Below are 18193 nucleotides of genomic sequence, written 5' to 3' on the forward strand. Positions count from 1 at the left end.
TGTTATTGACATAAGTTTATGTTTTCTAGGCAGTCAATTGTCTTTTGGGAAATGTGTTTTATGAACGACTGGCTGGCCATGGTCCTAAACTAGGACCTGTTACTAGAAAACATCCTTTGGTTACCAGGTATTCCATTTTTGTTTTCTTCTCATGAAAGGTTAAAAATTGAAAATTATATTAAACTCTTCAAATTAACCTAAATTTGAATTTCCTTGAATGTGTGACCCAGTATGTTTCTTAAATTGAAATAGCAGTTTTGATCTGGTAACTAGGCTTAATATTAATTAATTTTGTTAGGCAAATCTTTAGTTAGAGAAACTGTCATCAGTATGAACCAATTTATAATCATTTACATTAATGTTTCTGGAGGACTGCATGCTTACTAATAATTTCAGTGTTAAGCAAATTAAGCAAGTGTTTAGCTCCTTATAAGTAATGTACAGCAGAGATTAGGCAATTGAAGCATAGTAAAAACTTTTGCAAAATAATGTCAATACTTTAGTGATTTTCTTAGTCATTTTATGAGATTTTTAAAGTTATTACTTAGAATGTTAATCAAATATACTATAATACTAACTCAATTTCTCAAATCCTACTAGATTTACTCAAAATTTCTGATGATTTTTTCACCTGTATTGAAATTTATTTATTTCTTATAAATGGTGTCAAAGTAATCTTATCTATTCTGTTCATTAGGGACAAAATTTAATTTTAATGGTATTAATTCAGATTTTCTCCAAGGAGTTTCTCTGTATGGATTTCATACTTCATTGTATCTCCCTAGATATTTTACTTTCCCTTTTGAAGATATATCCCTCTCTGCAGAAGAATCAATGATTCATGTCCCAAATAAAGCATGTTTTCTGATGGCACATAATGGATGGGTAATGGGAGATGATCCCCTTCGAAATTTTGCTGAACCAGGTATGTCATTTTTGTTAACTTCTCTATGGACAGGGAAATAAAAGTTCATGGCAAGCACAGAATATAAATTGTTTGTTGATTTTGTTCCCCGAGTAGGCTAATGATTTTTAAATTGTTTCATTGGCGATACCAGAGGTGCATACAGATTGAGAGAAGAGAAAGGACTGACAGAATGAGATTCAGCTTCTTTCCCCTTCTTTTCTTTTCTACCCCTTATCTCCTCAAACAGAAGAGTTCTTATATATCTATTTGATATAATGGTTCTACAGAAGATTTTTTTTTTTATTTATTTATTTTAATTGGAGGCTAATTACTTTACAATATTGTATTAGTTTTGCCATACATTGATGTAAATCTGCCCCGGGTGTACATGTGTTATTTGGGCAACTTATTTGTACACAAATGTACTCATTTGCATCTTTGAGAAGCCATTTGAACCTGTGTGATTACAACTGTTTACTGTAAGAGATATTTTCACTCATTAGCTAGAGGAGTATTTAAGGTATTTGAATGACAGTTAAACTAGAAAACAATTGTTTTTAGATTCCCTCTTACTTAACGCTTCTTATTTTTTATAGCTGTTTCATTGCCAAGAATAATTTTGCAGGGGACATATCAATATACTTATTTTTTAATATTTCAGAATCAGAAGCCTGTTTTTATGACATTAAATTTAATTCAAAAGTCTCATTTAAAAGAAAAAATGTAGCTTTGCGTTTAAGTATCTCTGCCCTCTCCTTTCTAACCATTCAAAGTGAAAAATGCCACTCTGCTCTACACCATGGATTTAATGTAACATATTGCCAAAAATTGGTAGCAAGGTGGAGATGGAGCTTTAAATGTTTTTGGTATAGCTTTAAAGGCCCATGATATTACTATTACTGTTTTCCTTTAAGAAACAACTTGAATTTTTACTATAAGCGCACATTTTTAGAAGAGATTATAAGATACAGTTTTAGCAAAATAGATAGATCTAAATTACTATCAAGTTTTTAAAACTTTATCCCATACCATTTTAGATACAATTTTAACCTATATATGGCTTGTGTTAGAAATAATGAATATTATTTAAAAACAACAGTTTTTCCTTGAAATAAATATTTTCATTCTATTCTTTGAGCCATTGAAAGTAAGCTCCTTTTTTAACAGGTTCAGATGTTTATCTAAGGAGAGAACTTATTTGCTGGGGAGACAGTGTTAAATTACGCTATGGGAAAAAACCAGAGGATTGTCCTTATCTCTGGGCACACATGAAAAAATACACAGAAATCACTGCAACTTATTTCCAGGGAGTCCGTCTTGATAACTGTCACTCAACACCTCTTCATGTAGCAGAGGTACAGATAAATAATTCATCTATGTTAAACAAATCAGTATTCTTTCCTAGCTTTCCTTAATGAGAGTATACAAATACATGTTTCCTTTTGCTTGTTGAATGCTAACAGTAATATGGTGGTATAATTTGCATAATTCTGAGAATTTTTTGATGCAGATATTATGGAGTACTGGGCTATAAAATGTTTGAGTTAATATTTTTATTTAAGTTAGGGACATTATATTGTCTCTGATAATATACATACAACAATATTGCCATATATATTATCAAAATATTATTAATATTTTAATGTTAATATTTTAAAATAATTAACCTTGTTAATAATTTAGCAATATATAAATGTTAATTTGTCATATTATTGGGTTAGTTTCAATAAATTAGTAGTCACTGTGAAGTCGTGTAGCTTATTTCATATTATAATAATTATTTAAACACTAGCCTTACAGCATATTGAAGATAGTTTGTCTCATTGATTCAGTTTTCATTATCATATGGAAATGTAATTATATGTAAATGTAAACATAAAAATTTTCTGTTCCTCTTCAGGTTTTTTATAGTAACTTAAGCAATGCCAACATTTATAGCATTATCTTTTATGAAACATAAAAAATAATGTTATAAGTTTTATGTAATACTATAAATGCTATAAATTTTATATAATTTATAGCATTATCTTTTATGTTTACAGCTTTATAAACACTTTAGATTTGCATTCTATTTGTAAGATCTTTGAAAGTTTCCTAGTGACAAGTTAGTGTTCTATGGAAATGTGTGCTTATCTGAAAAACATCTATTTCTATCATTTTAAAGCAGTATCATAATGCATATGTTTCAAGTCGTGTGATGAAAAATTGCTTTGATTTGGAAGAATTTAATGAACATTAGTTAAGGTAGTAGAACACTTTTAGCTTCAAAAAAAGGCACAGTTTTTTTTTTAACGTATGCCTTTAACAATACACTTGTAAGATGGTTTTAACATTATAGCAAAACTTAGAATACTAAAATTTAATTTGCTTAATTTTAAGTTTAAAAAACCTCTAGGGTCTTATGTGTTAGAATTTCAAGTACTTTATTAGCCTTCGTGCAAATATCCAAAATTTTTTTTTAACTGATCTGATTTCTGGTTAGAAGTTTTGGGGAATTCGTTGGCAGTCCAATGGTTAGAACTCAGTGCTTTCACTGCCGTGGTCTGTGTTCAGTCCCTGGTCAGTGAACAAAGATTCAGCAAGCCACATAGCATGGCCAGGTAGAAAAAAAAGGAGTTTATTATCATCTGCAGGAAAAACTGGCTTCAGTCTAGTCAGACCTAATCTTTACAATAGCTAAATGACACACCAGCAGGGAATTTATCATTTATAGTTTAGTCAAGGGCCTGGAAATTAATAGACTAATTAGAGATATTAAAAACAAAACATAAAATAGGGTTTGGAAAGCCTAGCAGAATTTGTAGTATTATGGTTTACATTTTTTGAGTGACACTAACATTTTTCTTCTTCTTTTCCCCCTTTTGTGTCCCATCTGCAAAATCTAATCTTCCTTTTTAACTGTTATATTCGCTTTATACATTCTTTTGTTTCCTGTATGTATTGGTCCATTTTATGTTTTCTTACTTATGCACAACTAAATTTATTTGGAAATTCTCTTGGATTTCCATTTTGTCTTGCTACATGGTGTTTTCCTGTGTCAAATCCGTGCCTAGTCTTGCCTCCTCTCCTTCCCCCACACCGTCTTGCTTTTCTCTTTCTGTTATATTTGCAACTGTGCTTTTTGCAGTACATGTTGGATGCTGCTAGGAAATTGCAACCCAATTTATATGTAGTAGCTGAACTGTTCACAGGAAGTGAAGACCTGGACAATGTCTTTGTTACTAGACTGGGCATTAGTTCCTTAATAAGAGGTAGGCTCATTGAAAGTGTTTTTCCCATCTAAAGCTTCAGTTTTTGTTTAAGTAGATTAAAAGGCATTTAATACCTTTATGTACAGTGTTTAATAATGTCAACATAGTTCTTGTTCTTTTAAATATTCTACTCAAAGTTTCTTAATATAACTGAGTCTGTTTTCATCAGTGAAAATCTCTACTTTGGGGTAAGATATCTCATTTAACTTGAAAGACCAATGAAACGAATTGATGACTCTTGAACAGAATCACTTTTTTGTTGTTGAAAATATATTAATCTGTTTTTCATCTCTTATCTGCCTAAATGATGTAATCTTGAGATTTTTCTCCATAGATTTTATGTAACCAACATCCTAATAAGCAGCATATATTCCCTTTTTTACTGCATGAGCCATTTCTCTGGTTAAGTTGCAGAAAAGACTTTTTTGTCATTTAAACTGAGGGACATTTGTTTAAATGTTTAAATCAGTTTTATTTTTGATAATATTTTTGTGGTCTGTTTTTGAAAGTCAGTCACAATACAAAATCTAATCTCTTTTTGGACATTGCTAATGAAAATTGTTAAAATATTTTGTAATGCTCTGCAGAGGCAATGAGTGCATATGATAGCCATGAAGAAGGCAGATTAGTTTACCGATATGGAGGAGAACCTGTTGGATCCTTTGTTCAGCCCTGTTTGAGGCCTTTAATGCCAGCTATTGCACATGCCCTGTTTATGGATATCACCCATGATAACGAGTGTCCTATTGTGGTAAGCATCTATCCTGTTTCTTGTATTTACTTATTTTGCCAAATGTTTTGATATTTAGTTCTCTGCTGTTTAATGGCAGTAATATCCACAGTACCTCAAAATAGTGCCTTAGATTTATAAGTGATTGTGATTTAAAGGTTTTTGAGTGGTTTGTTATTTGTTTTAAAGCAAATGAATATATCTTCAGAATGTATTTATGTACTTATCCTTTTGCTTCCGTGGGCTATAGGATGGCACTTTGCATTTGAAAGAAATAAACTTTTGTTGTTTTACTCTCTTGTAGCATAGGTCAGCGTATGATGCTCTCCCAAGCACCACGATTGTTTCCATGGCATGTTGTGCTAGTGGTAGTACTAAAGGCTATGACGAATTAGTGCCTCACCAGGTTTGTTTATGTGTTGTTTTTTAAAATCCACAAGGCCAAAAATTGATCATTTTTACCAACATTTCTCATTGTAATTAAAACATGCACATGGCTAAGCTGTTATCTTGTTCAGATTTCAGTAGTCTCTGAAGAGCGGTTTTACACTAAATGGAATCCTGCAGCATCGCCATCCAACGCTGGTGAAGTTAACTCCCAAAGTGGCATTATTGCGGCCAGGTGTGCTATCAATAAACTTCACCAAGAACTTGGAGCCAAGGGTTTTATTCAGGCAAGAATCTACATTTTCTAGGTTTCTTTCTTCAGGTTCCATTTTTAGAGTCTTTCCAGTTTGAGCACTAATGTGTTTTCTCTGTTTCTCAGGTGTATGTGGATCAAGTTGACGCAGACATAGTGGCTGTAACAAGACATTCACCCAGTATCCATCAATCAGTCGTATCTGTTTCTAGAACTGCTTTCAGGAATCCCAAGACTTCATTTTACAGCAAGGAAGTGCCTCAAATGTGCATCCCTGGTAATGTGATCTAAAAACTGTTGTTTTGATTGTATTATATTGTTAAATAGTTAATAATAGTAAGTATTATTAAATTGTTGTTACCTGTCATATATATTGCAACACAGTGCAAGTGTAGATGTAGCTAAGGAAAAGAATTACAAATATTTGATAACTTGTATTTTTACTACATGGAGCAAAACCTGGAAATACTGTTAAATGTTAACATTTTTTCAGTTGTGATTTTATTTTCATCCTAATACATTTTCTTATCTCCTAATTTCTATAAATGAACATGTGTTTCTTCTGTACCCAGCTAGATTTATATGTATGTTCACGTACATATGTATGTGTGTCCCAGTGTTTTGTGTTTCAGTTCAGTTCATTTCAGTCACTCAGTCATATCCAACTCTTTGTGACCCCATGAATCACAGCACGCCAGGCCTCCCTGTCCATCACCAACTCCCGGAGTTCACTCAAACTCATGTCCACCGAGTCGGTGATGCCATCCAGCCATCTCATCCTCTGTCGTCCCCTTCTCCTCCCGCCCCCAACCTTTCCCAGCATCAGAGTCTTTTCCAGTGAGTCAGCTCGCCGCATGAGGTGGCCAAAGTATTGGAGTTTCAGCTTTAGCATCAGTCCTTCCAATGAACACCCAGGACTGATCTCCTTGCAGTCCAAGGGACTCTGAAGAGTCTTCTCCAACACCACAGTTCAAAAGCCAATTCTTCGGCGATCAGCTTTCTTCATAGTCCAACTCTCACATCCATACATGACCACAGGAAAAACCATAGCCTTGACTAGACGGACCTTAGTTGGCAAAGGAATGTCTCTGCTTTTTAATAAGCTATCTAGTCTGCTCTTACCTTTCCTTCCAAGGAGTAAGAGTCTTTTAATTTCATGGCTGCAATATGTATACATATATTTATATATATAAACCAAAATGGAAAATAGTTTAATATTTAAGGCACTTTATAATCCATCCTCATCTGTTTCAACCAAATAGATATTTTCACTGCTCCCTAAGTAGCCTTACTCCTACTTATTTATGAATTCTTTACATCTTTCAAGGACTAAAGTTTCCCTTCCTTTGAGAAGCCTTCTCTAAGTACTCAGTTAACTCTCTGTCCTCTGAGCATATAGCAATTATAGTCTCTGTATCACTCAGACATTATAAAATGCATCCTTGAGGTATATACTTATTATTACTTGATTGTTCTCTAGACATGTGTATTTAGTTTCTTTATTTATTATTATATATAATATATTATGGCATAACATGCTCCTGTGCATCTAGCAGCTGTCCAGGTCCATTGACTAATTGAGTGAATGAAGCGTCTCACAAAAATAATCATATTCTATATTTGTTGCTAATTGCAAAATATTCATAACTCCCATTTTTAGAAGTTATCAACTTGAATAGTTTTAGGGTTAAATGTCTATTGCTTTTTTTTTAACTGTTCACAAGTTTATATTCAGTAATCTCATCTGGTTGTTGCTGATATACATATATAGTTTTACATGGTTGCACTCAGTGTATACAGTAATATCTCAGGGTTTTATTTTGTTTTGTTTTGTTTTTGATCAGTGATCATTCTTAAAACATTTTCCATTTTGTCAGTCCACATAATTGTGATTTTCATTATGATGAATGTTTTATATTTTATTATATTAGCATTCCATTTTTAACATTTATGTGTGTGTTTAGCAGTGTTCTTTAAGATTTGATTATACACTAGGAATAATGTTTTTGTTTTGAATAATTTTCTTAGTATATATTTTCAGAAGTAGATTTCTGGATCAGAAGGTCTCTCATTGTCAGATTAACAGCTTAAAGTTCAAATTATTTAAATAATAAAGTTTCAGTTTTATATATCCTTTGATCTAGCAGTTCTATTCCCAGGTATGTATCTGAGAAACTCTCCTGCACTTCCACTAGGAAATATGCACAAAAATATTTATTGTAACATTATTTATAATAGAGGAAAAACAATGACAATGGTGGTTAAATGAATACATTTTGGTTTACTCATACAATGGAATACTGTTTGGCATTTGAAATAAATGAGGTAGAGCTAACATAGCAGTGTAAACAAATCTGAAAAACTACAGTGTTATCCAATAGAAAGGAAGTTGCAGAAGTGTATATATAACTTGAATCCACTTACATAAACTTGGAAATATGGAGAATAGTATACAGTACTTAGGGAAACACGTATATGTAGTAAAAATGCACAGGATCAATGCAGACCAACCTTCAGGTAGTAGTTACCTCTGAAGGGAAAGAAAGGGAACACAGGGACATCAGTTGGCTTTGGAATATTTTCTTAAGCAAGGTAGTGGGATCTGGGTGTTTTAACTTTTCCCTACTTTTTCTGTCTTTGAAATATTCCATTTTTAAAACGTAAGCCTTTCAAGTGATCTACTTCCTCTCCTGTCGATATTAGGAAGGTTTCACATTGTTTCCCAGAGCTAAACTATTATTACTTGATGAGATCTCTTTTAAATAGTTTTGCTAATTTTTTAAAAGCATGTGTAAAAACTGCATGTTACATAGAATTATCTATTCTCAGATTGCTTTTTTTTAAGTTAGCTAATATATTCAACTTTAAGTTAAATGATTTAGAACTCCTTTAGCAGTTCTTAATTTCAGATGGTTTAATGTGAAATTTTGTTAAAGTTTTTATGTATTCCTAGGCAAAATTGAAGAAGTAGTTCTTGAAGCTAGAACTGTTGAGAGAAATACAGCACCTTATAAGAAGGATGCTAATTCAATCAATGGAATACCAAACATCACAGTAGAAATTAGAGAACATATTCAGGTACTTCGGACTCTCATCTCACTACTGTATTTAACCTTTTAAGGATATTAGACTTATTTATTGAATGGTTTTATGTATTTTTTTCAAGCTCAATGAAAGTAAAATTGTTAAACACGCTGGAGTTACTACAAAAGGACCCAATGAATATATTCAAGAAATAGAATTTGAAAATTTGTCTCCAGGAAGTGTCATTGTATTCAGGTAGAGTTCAAGCTATTGACTTAATATTTAAAATATTTTACGTATTCTGTTAATTTTGAATAAATTACTCCTAAAAATCAACCACATTTTAATTAATGTTTTCAGAGTTAGTCTTGATCCACATGCTCAAGCTGCTGTTGGAATTCTTCGAAATCATCTAACACAGTTCAGTCCTCACTTTAAATCTGGGAGTCTTGCTGTTGACAACGCAGATCCTATATTAAAAATTCCTTTTGCTTCGTAAGTATGCCCTGTTTTATGGAGATTTGCCATTTTAATAATTGATAAGCTGTCACAAGCCTGATTTAAACAGTTTTAAAGCTTCTCTGTGTTCTTGTTATTCGAAGGGTAGTCCAAGGACCAGCAGTCACTTACTGTTAACCTTTTACCCTGTTACTTTCTCATTTGTGTGCACACATGCTCTCTCACTCACACATGCTCTCTGGATAAATAGATGTACATGTGTACATATGGACACACATAGATATATCTATATGTATATACACATCTTTATACATACACACATACAGTTTTTCTGAGCTATTTGAGACTAAGTTACATGCATCATACTCTTTACCATTTCATTTTTTTAATGCCAATACATTGTTCTAATATCTGGCTATACCATAGTTTGTTTCATCAGTCTCCATTTTTTGGACACTTACTTGGACCAGTTATTTACACTTTATTCATATCAGTGTCCTCATTTGGAAAATGAGGCTTAAAATAATTCCTACCTCTTAGATTTTATAAGTATTAAATTGGATAATGCACATGAAACAACACAATTCATGGCACATAACAAATGCTCAATATATGTTACATATCTGAGTACTAGGATAATTTCCAGGAATGGAATTTCTGAGTTAGACTATCATATATTTGGAACTTTTAATACTGCCAGATCCCTTCCAGAAAGATTATATTAATATTTTCAGCTCTATGTAAAAGTCTAGTATCCCACATCCTTACTGAGTATATGTTAGTATAATGTAATGTTTAAGAACATAAAGGATGGGACCAGACTGCCTGGATTTAGATCCAATTTCAGACTTATTAACTGTAAGAAGTAAGACTTTGGGCAAGTTACTTAGGAGATATACTAACTCTCAGAACAGTGTTTGACAGAGTACCAGTGATCAATAAGTGTTAGCTGTTACTAGTCAAATTGGTAAATATAAAGTACTTTAAAATTACATCTCAATTTATTTTAAATATTAAGCTAACTTCTGTGTTGTTCATAAGTCATTTGTATTTATCTAGCGATGTCACTTTCACTTTTCACTTGCATGCATTGGAGAAGGAAATGGCAACCCACTCCAGTATTCTTGCCTGGAGAATCCCAGGGACAGAGGAGTCTGGTGGGCTGCCATCTATGGGGTCGCACAAAGTTGGACACGACTGACGCAACTTAGCAGCAGCAGCAGTGAAATGTCATTTTTAAATATTAGTTCATTTTTATGTTCTGTTCAGTTGGTTTTGTTTTTCTATAAGAGCTTTTATTAGTAAGGATATTAACTCTTAATTCAAGCCATTTATTTTAAAAATCTGAGATGAAGCAGTTTTATGCTTCTACAACATGTTTATAAAATGGCATATTCTTCATCAGAGCTACTAAGATTATCTCAGGACAAGAATCTGCATTTGAATATGCTCTCCAGATAATTCTTTTTTTTTTAATCTCAGTTTGCCATACATTGACATGAATCCGTCCTGGGTATACATGTGTTCCCCATCCTGAACCCCCCTCCCACCTCCCTCCCCATCCCATCCCTCTGGGTCACAGTGCACCACCAGCCCCGAGCACCCTGTATCATGCATCAAACCTGGACTGGCGATTTGTTTCACATGTGATAATTTACATGTTTCAATGCCATTTTCACATATCATCCCACCCTCGCCCTCTCCCACAGAGTCCAAAAGACTGTTCTATACATCTGTCTCTTTTGCTGTCTCACATACAGGGTTATCGTTACCATCTTTCTAAATTCCACATATATGTGTTAGTATACTGTATTGGTATTTTTCTTCCTGGCTTACTTCACTCTGTATAATAAGCTTCAGTTTCATCCACCTCATTAGAACTGATTCAAGTGTCTTCTTTTTAATGGCTGAGTAATATTCCATTGTGTATATGTACCACAGCTTTGTTATCCTTTCATCTGCCAATGGAGAAGGAAATGGCAACCCACTCCAGTGTTCTTGCCTGGAGAATCCCAAGGATGGGGGAGCCTGGTGGGCTTCCGTCTATGGGGTCACACAGAGTCGGACACAACTGAAGTGACTTAGCAGTAGCAGTAGCAGCATCTGCCAATGGACATCTAGGTTCCATGTCCTCGCTGTTATAAACAGTGCTGCGATGAACATTGGGGTACACGTGTCTCTTTCAATTCTGGTTTCCTCGGTGTGTATGCCCAGCAGTGGGATTGCTGGGTCTTGTGGCAGTTCTATTTCCAGTTTTTTAAGGAATCGCCACACTGTTCTCCATAGTGGCTGTACTAGTTTGCATTCCCACCAACAGTGTAAGAGGGTTCCCTTTTCTCCACACCCTCTCCAGCATTGTTTGTAGACTTTTGGATAGCAGCCATTCTGACTGGCGTGAAATGGTACCTCATTGTGGTTTTGATTTGCATTTCTCTGATAATGAGTGATGTTGAGCATCTTTTCATGTGTTTGTTAGCCATCTGTATGTCTTCTTTGGAAAAATGTCTGTTTAGTTCTTTGGCCCACATTTTGATTGGGTCGTTTATTTTTCTGGAACTGAGCTACAGGAGTTGCTTGTATATTTTTGAGATTAATTCTTTGTCCATTGCTTCATTTGCTATTATTTTCTCCCATTCTAAGGCTGTCTTTTCACCTTGCTTATGGTTTCCTTTGCTGTACAGAAGCTTTTAATTTTAATTAGGTCCCATTTGTTTATTTTTGCTTTTATTTCCAATATTCTGGGAGGTGGGTCATAGAGGATCCTGCTGTGATTTATGTCAGAGTGTTTTGCCTATGTTTTCCTCTAGGAGTTTTATAGTTTCTGGTCTTATGTTTAGATCTTTAATCCATTTTGAGTTTATTTTTGTGTATGGTGTTAGAAAGTGTTCTAGTTTCATTCTTTTACAAGTGGCTGACCAGTTTTCCCAGCACCACTTCTTAAAGAGATTGTCTTTTCTCCATTGTATATTCTTGCCTCCTTTGTCAAAGATAAGATGTCCATAGGTACATGGATATATCTCTGGGCTTTCTGCAAGGAGTTCACTGGCTGCTGCTGCTACTGCTAAGTCAACTTTAGTCATGTCCGACTCTGTGCGACCCCAGAGACAGCAGCCCACCAGGCTGCCCCGTCCCTGGGATTCTCCAGGCAAGAACACTGGAGTGGGTTGCCATTTCCTTCTCCAATGCATGAAAGTGAAAAGTGAAATTGAAGTCGCTCAGTCGTGTCCGACTCTTAGCGACCCCATGGACTGCAGCCTACCAGGCTCCTCTGCCCATGGGATTTTCCAGGCAAGAGTACTGGAGTGGGTTGCCATTGCCTTCTCCATTGGCTGCTGCTGCTGCTGCTAAGTCACTTCAGTCGTGTCCGACTCTGTGAGACCCCATAGACGGAAGCCCACCAGGCTCCCCCGTCCCTGGGATTCTCCAGGCAAGAACACTGGAGTGGGCTCTCCACTGGCTACATGTTGGTAAATGCTGCAGTAGAATGGAGTTGTTACTGAGGCTGCTGATTTGACTCACTCTTGACTCACAAAGAGTCAGTCCCAGGAGAGAGGAGGGAAGCTAGCAGAGACAGAGGGAACAAAGCACAGCTGACAGTTTTCTAAGTTGATGGTGGTGGTTTAATCACTAAGTCATGTTCTAAGTTGATACAGAAGTAAATGAGAAAGAAGAGAATATTTTCAAGAAAATATGTGTTCACATAATATTCATGAGGATATGTATTCAGTTATATAAGGTGAATTTACCTGAGTAATTAGAAGTACAAGAAAGTAGGGTTTCAGTTGCACTCAGGTAGGTGTGGTCCCTTACACAATCTCACTGCTAACTGAACCTTTGTTGAAACTAAGGCCATGAGAGTTAGTTTCTGCATTCTGATCATTATCAAGAAACAACTTTAAGAAAATCTTAGTTCTTTGAGCAACGAATCTGAAAGGTAGTGCAACTTTAGGAAAGGACAGAAAGGAAAAGGAGAGATAGGCAACAGTAGAATAACACATGATTTCTAAGGTAGTCAACTGTGACTTTTGATTATCCTTTTACTGGTCCTTTGATAATTATTTTGAGTTTAAGATAATTAGTATAAAAGTGCTTGTCACACATAGGAGAATATAAAGGAGAAAAAAGACTAAGTCTGAAATAGAAGGATTAAAAACACAAATTTAAAAGATAAAGGGTATAACAGCCAAAAGATTTTTTTCAGTGTACTTCTAATTAATAAAGTTGAGCACTTGATTAATTCCTTGTCTTGGAAGAAGTGTTACTTCTAATTGAGTTTTTAGCATCTTTTTTCTTTAATTATTGTTTATAATGTGTACTACTTACAATGTATAGTATAATGCTGAGTTCCTAAAACATACATTTGTAAGACATTTTACGGTTATGGTTCAGATTTTCTTGATTTTTATTGAGAGCAAGTGGAATTTCATTATATTTAACCAGTTTTCTTTATTTTCCAATTTTTAGTATAGCCTCTAGATTAACTTTGGCTGAGCTAAATCAGGTACTTTACCGATGTGAATCAGAAGAACAAGAAGATGGTGGAGGATGTTATAACATACCAAACTGGTTACCTCTTAAATATGCAGGTCTTCAAGGTAAGCAAGTATAAAGATGGTGAAGCTTTTCAGGGGTATTTTTTTAGGGTCATGTGGTGTCTTCCTTATAGAAATAAGAGTATGGGCTCAGAATTCAACTGCTTGGGTTCAAATCATGGCTCTGCCACCTACTCATTGATTGACCTCTGACAAGTAACTTAAATTCTCTGTGCCCCAACGTCTGCCTCCATAAAATGTGAATAGTATTGTCTAATTCATAGACTTTTGTAAGTATTAAATGAGATTATTCATTTGAGCCCCAAATGGAACTAGGTTGTAAGTATAGTCATCTTTTTTCATATAATTGGAAGTATTTTTTATTGCCTATATGCTTTATCCTACAAAGAGAACTTTTAGTTAAATATTTTGTAGTTAGAGTAGTTGTAAACTGAGATAAAGGAACTAAATTTTGTCAGTTTAATTCATTTGGTTAACCATATTTTCTTAGATTTTTATTTAGGAAATTTGGTTTACTGCACATATATTCCTGGTTCATGAAGTTTACAACTTAACAAGCCTCCTTTTCAACTCCTAATTTCTTTGTACATCTCCCATCTTTAAGGGCCAATTCAATTCTTACATCTTCCACAAATCCTTCCTTAATTATTGATTTCACAGTAATTTCTTTATCTTCTAGACACCCATTGTGTTTATCTATTATATCTCTTATTAGCCCTTGGAATTTATTGCTTTATTTTAATAATTAATATACTATTTTTTGCGAATGTTTGATCGTGGTCAAGAGATAGGCTTTAGAACCAAACTTTATGGGCTGCACTGACTAGCTTTAATTATATGGTAAATTGTGGCTCAGTTTTTTCATCTGTAAAATGGAAATAAAAATAGTGTTTACCACAAGGGCTTACTATTGGGATTAAATAAGTTAATATGTATAAAGTACTTAGACAGTGAGTAGTTAGTTCATAGTAAGTATTCAGTGATAACTAGCTGTCAAACTCCACTAAGTGGAGTGTACCCTTAGAAGAATAATGTTTGCCTTTTGAAGGATTCTTGTTTTTAGCTTTCATACCTTTTGCAAAATCAAGCATGTAAGAAGCTTTCAATAAAAAATTTTAAGACTTTTTATGCTTATGACATTTTTTCTGAAATATTCTGATTTTTTATTTTGTGCTGTAGTGAAGAAATGTACGTGTTACCAGCCATAAGCAGATATCTACTCCATTTTCATTTTGAGATATTAAACTCCTTTTTCTACTTGCCTGAAAAGACTGTACTTGTGTGAACTTCTTTTCTCACCTTTATGTTCCTTATAATTATATAAAAATATATATAGTTATGTCTATAACTATACTTTCTGCTTTCCTACTACTTTCTCATGAAATGATTTTTCTCATTCGTTCTAAATATAATTGCCCTTATTTGATTTATCTTTTTACTCTATACCAATCTGTATTCCCTCTGGCTGTTTATTTCTGACAATCATCTTGTATTTCCAGTAGGCTTTTAATAACAACCTCAGATTACTCAAATCATACTTAACCATTTCACTGACCTTTCTCTTCTCTAACCTGAATTCCCCTTCCCTACTTCTTGTAACAATATCTTAAATTTATATATTTAACTTAAAAATTTCAAAACATGCTTATTATACACAATAAAATTAATTAAATTCTATCTAACTAAATAAATTTATTTGGAATGAAGTCAGTGAAGCCAATATAATTTTAAATTACTACCCTATTAAGTGATGGAAAGAAGTATAATTGTTCTAGCTATCTGTCATTGAAATAACAATATGTTTTATATACATAGAAATTCTTTGCAACCCTATCAATCATAGCCTGCCAGGCTCCTCTGTCCATGGGATTCTCCAGGCAAGAATACTGGAGTGAGTTGCCATTTCTTCCAGGGGATCTTCCTGACCCAGGGATTGAACATACTACATCTCCTGCATTGGCAAGTTGATCCTCTTACCACTGAGCCACCTGGGAAGCCCAAAAATTTCTATGGCACAGTGGTAAAGAATCTGCCTGCCAATGCAGATGACTCAAGAGATGCAAGTTCGATCCCTAGGTTGGGAAGATGCCCTGGAGTAAGAAATGACAACCCACTCCAGTATTCCTGCCTGGAAAATTCCATGAACAGAGGAGCCTGATGGGCTATAATACATGTCACTTCATTTAGTTCCAAGTACCTCCTGTTATGGGCTTCCCTGATGGCTCAGCAATAAAGAACCCACCTGCCAATGCAGGAGACAGGGTTCAATTTCTGGGTCGGGAAGATCCCCTGGAGAAGGAAATGGTGACCCACTCCAGTATTCTTGCCTGGAAAATTCCACGGACAGAAGAATCTGGTGGCAGGATCCAATCCATTAGGTTCCAAAAGAGTCAGACAACTTAGCAACTCAACAACACAAACTCCTGTTATATTTCAAAGATTCTCTCCAGAACAGACTTTATTCTTAGTATCACCCTAGGTGATCTTGATGTCTCTGAGGCCAGTTGTATGATTTTTCTTAAATCTTGCTTGAATATTCATGAATCTACCAGTTTTCAACAGTGAAAAGACAAACTTATCAGTTTTCTCCCCCTAGATGCCTTAGGATAGGGAAGCTGTGCCAATTGCCTTTGAATATTGTAATATTAAAATTCAAAAGAGCAGGACCAACCCCAGAAAACAGGAATCTTGGAAAACTCTGTATAGCTCATGTGACTGACCACAGTCCCCGTCAGCCTGCCTTTATATCTTGGTTCAAGGCAGCGTTGCCACACTTACCTCCAGTCATGGGAAGTGCCACTGAGGATTATGCTGCTCTTCTATCCAACTGTATGTGTATTCACCCTCAATCACTGGAGACTAGCAGCAGGTCACCAGGCTGTGAGAGCAAACTGCCTCTGCCAGTGATGAAGTTGGTATGATATTTCTCTGAATTTTCAGGATTAATGTCCGTATTGGCAGAAATAAGACCAAAGAATGACTTGGGGCACCCCTTCTGTGATAATTTGAGATCTGGAGACTGGATGATTGACTATGTCAGTAACCGACTTATTTCACGGTCAGGAACTATTGCTGAGGTAAGTAAAGCTATATTCTCGTCCAAAAAAAGTAAAAGGAGGGGGGCACAGTAAGAAATATATATTAACATATACGTTTATGTTGTTTTCTAACCTGAAACATTTTCTTCTCCATCATCTTTCAGTTCTTACAAGTGAAAAGATGGTACAAAAAGCTAGATAGTACAATAGCATGTTTGGATTTAGCTTTTGAAATACACCTAGCCTATAAGCACACCAAGTTAACTTTTAAAATTATTTTTATAACAGGTTGGTAAATGGTTGCAGGCTATGTTCTTCTACCTGAAGCAGATCCCACGTTACCTTATCCCGTGTTACTTTGACGCTACATTAATCGGTGCATACACCACTCTTCTGGATATAGCATGGAAGCAGATGTCAAGGTATACCCAGCAAAGCTTGAGTAGATAGGCATGTTGATGTAGAAGCCACAGTCAGTGTGAAGTGAAATGAAGTCGCTCAGTCGTGTCCGACTCTTTGCGACCCCAAGGACTGTAGCCTACCAGGATCCTCAGTCCATGGGATTTTCCAGGCAAGAATACTGTATACACTCTTAAAAAGACCAAAACATCAGGAATTGTCATGCATGCATAGAGCTGAAAAAGTTAATAAGTGGGAATAAAATGTATTAACATCCTTTAATCTGAAACATACAGAAACAAACTTAGATATTAAAATCTATTCTATAAAGCTAAAAAACATGTTGATGGAAAATTTTAATTGCTTGGTGTTATCTCTATTCCTCGAGTTGTTAAGTTAATGGATAAAATTTTTTAAATCTACACATACTATTTTTTTCTAATTTTTATTAATTAAGAGAAAAAATATTCTGCTATTGTTATAAATGAAATATGCCTTTATTAGTGAATTTCCCTGAGATAAAACCACAGTTTGGAATGTACCAGTGAAGAGCAGCCAAGGCAATTTGGGCATAACTTCAGAAAGAATAAAACTTCAATTCTACCATTTGTTTTACAATAAATATTTTAAACCAACTAGATAGAATACTGGGTGAAATGAAAGCAGTTCTGAAATCCTAACCAAATTTAAAATTCAGTTTAACTGATTTTAGCATTGCTACACATTTGAATAGAGAAACTTTTTGAAGAGTAAAAAAGAACTAAAATAATACTGCTAAAATTTTTTGAATCAATAAGGCATAAAATTTCAGGTATGCAAGATGAGTAAGTTTTGAGATCTAATGTACAGCATTGTGGCTGTAAATAATTTGTATTGTGCCCTTAAAAATCTGTTTAAAAAAGTAGATTCTCAAATTAGGTGTTCTTACCCTAATAAATTTTTTTGAATAAGTAATAAAAATTTTTTGTTTCTACCCATAACACTTTGAACTCTATAACTTTGTTGCAGCTTTGTTCAGAATGGTTCTACCTTTGTGAAACACCTTTCCTTGGGTTCAGTCCAAATGTGTGGAGTAGGAAGATTCCCTTCTCTGCCACTTCTTTCACCTTCCCTTACGGATGTTCCATGCAGGCTGAATGAGATCACAAGAGAGAAGGAGCAGTGTTGCGTGTCTCTAGCTGCAGGTAAGAAA

At 34.6% G+C, this 18193-nt stretch overlaps 1 protein-coding gene across 5 annotated transcripts in view; it reads left to right on the plus strand.

Moving 5' to 3' along the window:
- AGL (amylo-alpha-1,6-glucosidase and 4-alpha-glucanotransferase) overlaps positions 1-18193 on the plus strand; it is a 105685-nt gene that overhangs the window by 52564 nt on the left and 34928 nt on the right. For all 5 annotated transcript variants that reach the window (XM_055401346.2, XM_055401347.2, XM_055401348.2 and 2 more), the window contains 15 exons: positions 30-127; positions 786-925; positions 2075-2262; positions 4035-4158; positions 4746-4909; positions 5193-5294; positions 5407-5562; positions 5655-5805; positions 8482-8606; positions 8695-8807; positions 8913-9047; positions 13476-13606; positions 16505-16641; positions 16891-17024; positions 18010-18185. In XM_055401346.2, the coding sequence (XP_055257321.2) occupies positions 30-127; positions 786-925; positions 2075-2262; positions 4035-4158; positions 4746-4909; positions 5193-5294; positions 5407-5562; positions 5655-5805; positions 8482-8606; positions 8695-8807; positions 8913-9047; positions 13476-13606; positions 16505-16641; positions 16891-17024; positions 18010-18185 (2074 nt within the window). The remainder of the gene's footprint in view (positions 1-29; positions 128-785; positions 926-2074; positions 2263-4034; positions 4159-4745; positions 4910-5192; positions 5295-5406; positions 5563-5654; positions 5806-8481; positions 8607-8694; positions 8808-8912; positions 9048-13475; positions 13607-16504; positions 16642-16890; positions 17025-18009; positions 18186-18193) is intronic.

Source organism: Moschus berezovskii, chromosome 4 (assembly GCF_049115385.1).
Source record: "Moschus berezovskii isolate FMDL1 chromosome 4, NW_MosBer_1.0, whole genome shotgun sequence".
NCBI classification, from domain to species: Eukaryota; Metazoa; Chordata; class Mammalia; order Artiodactyla; family Moschidae; genus Moschus; species Moschus berezovskii.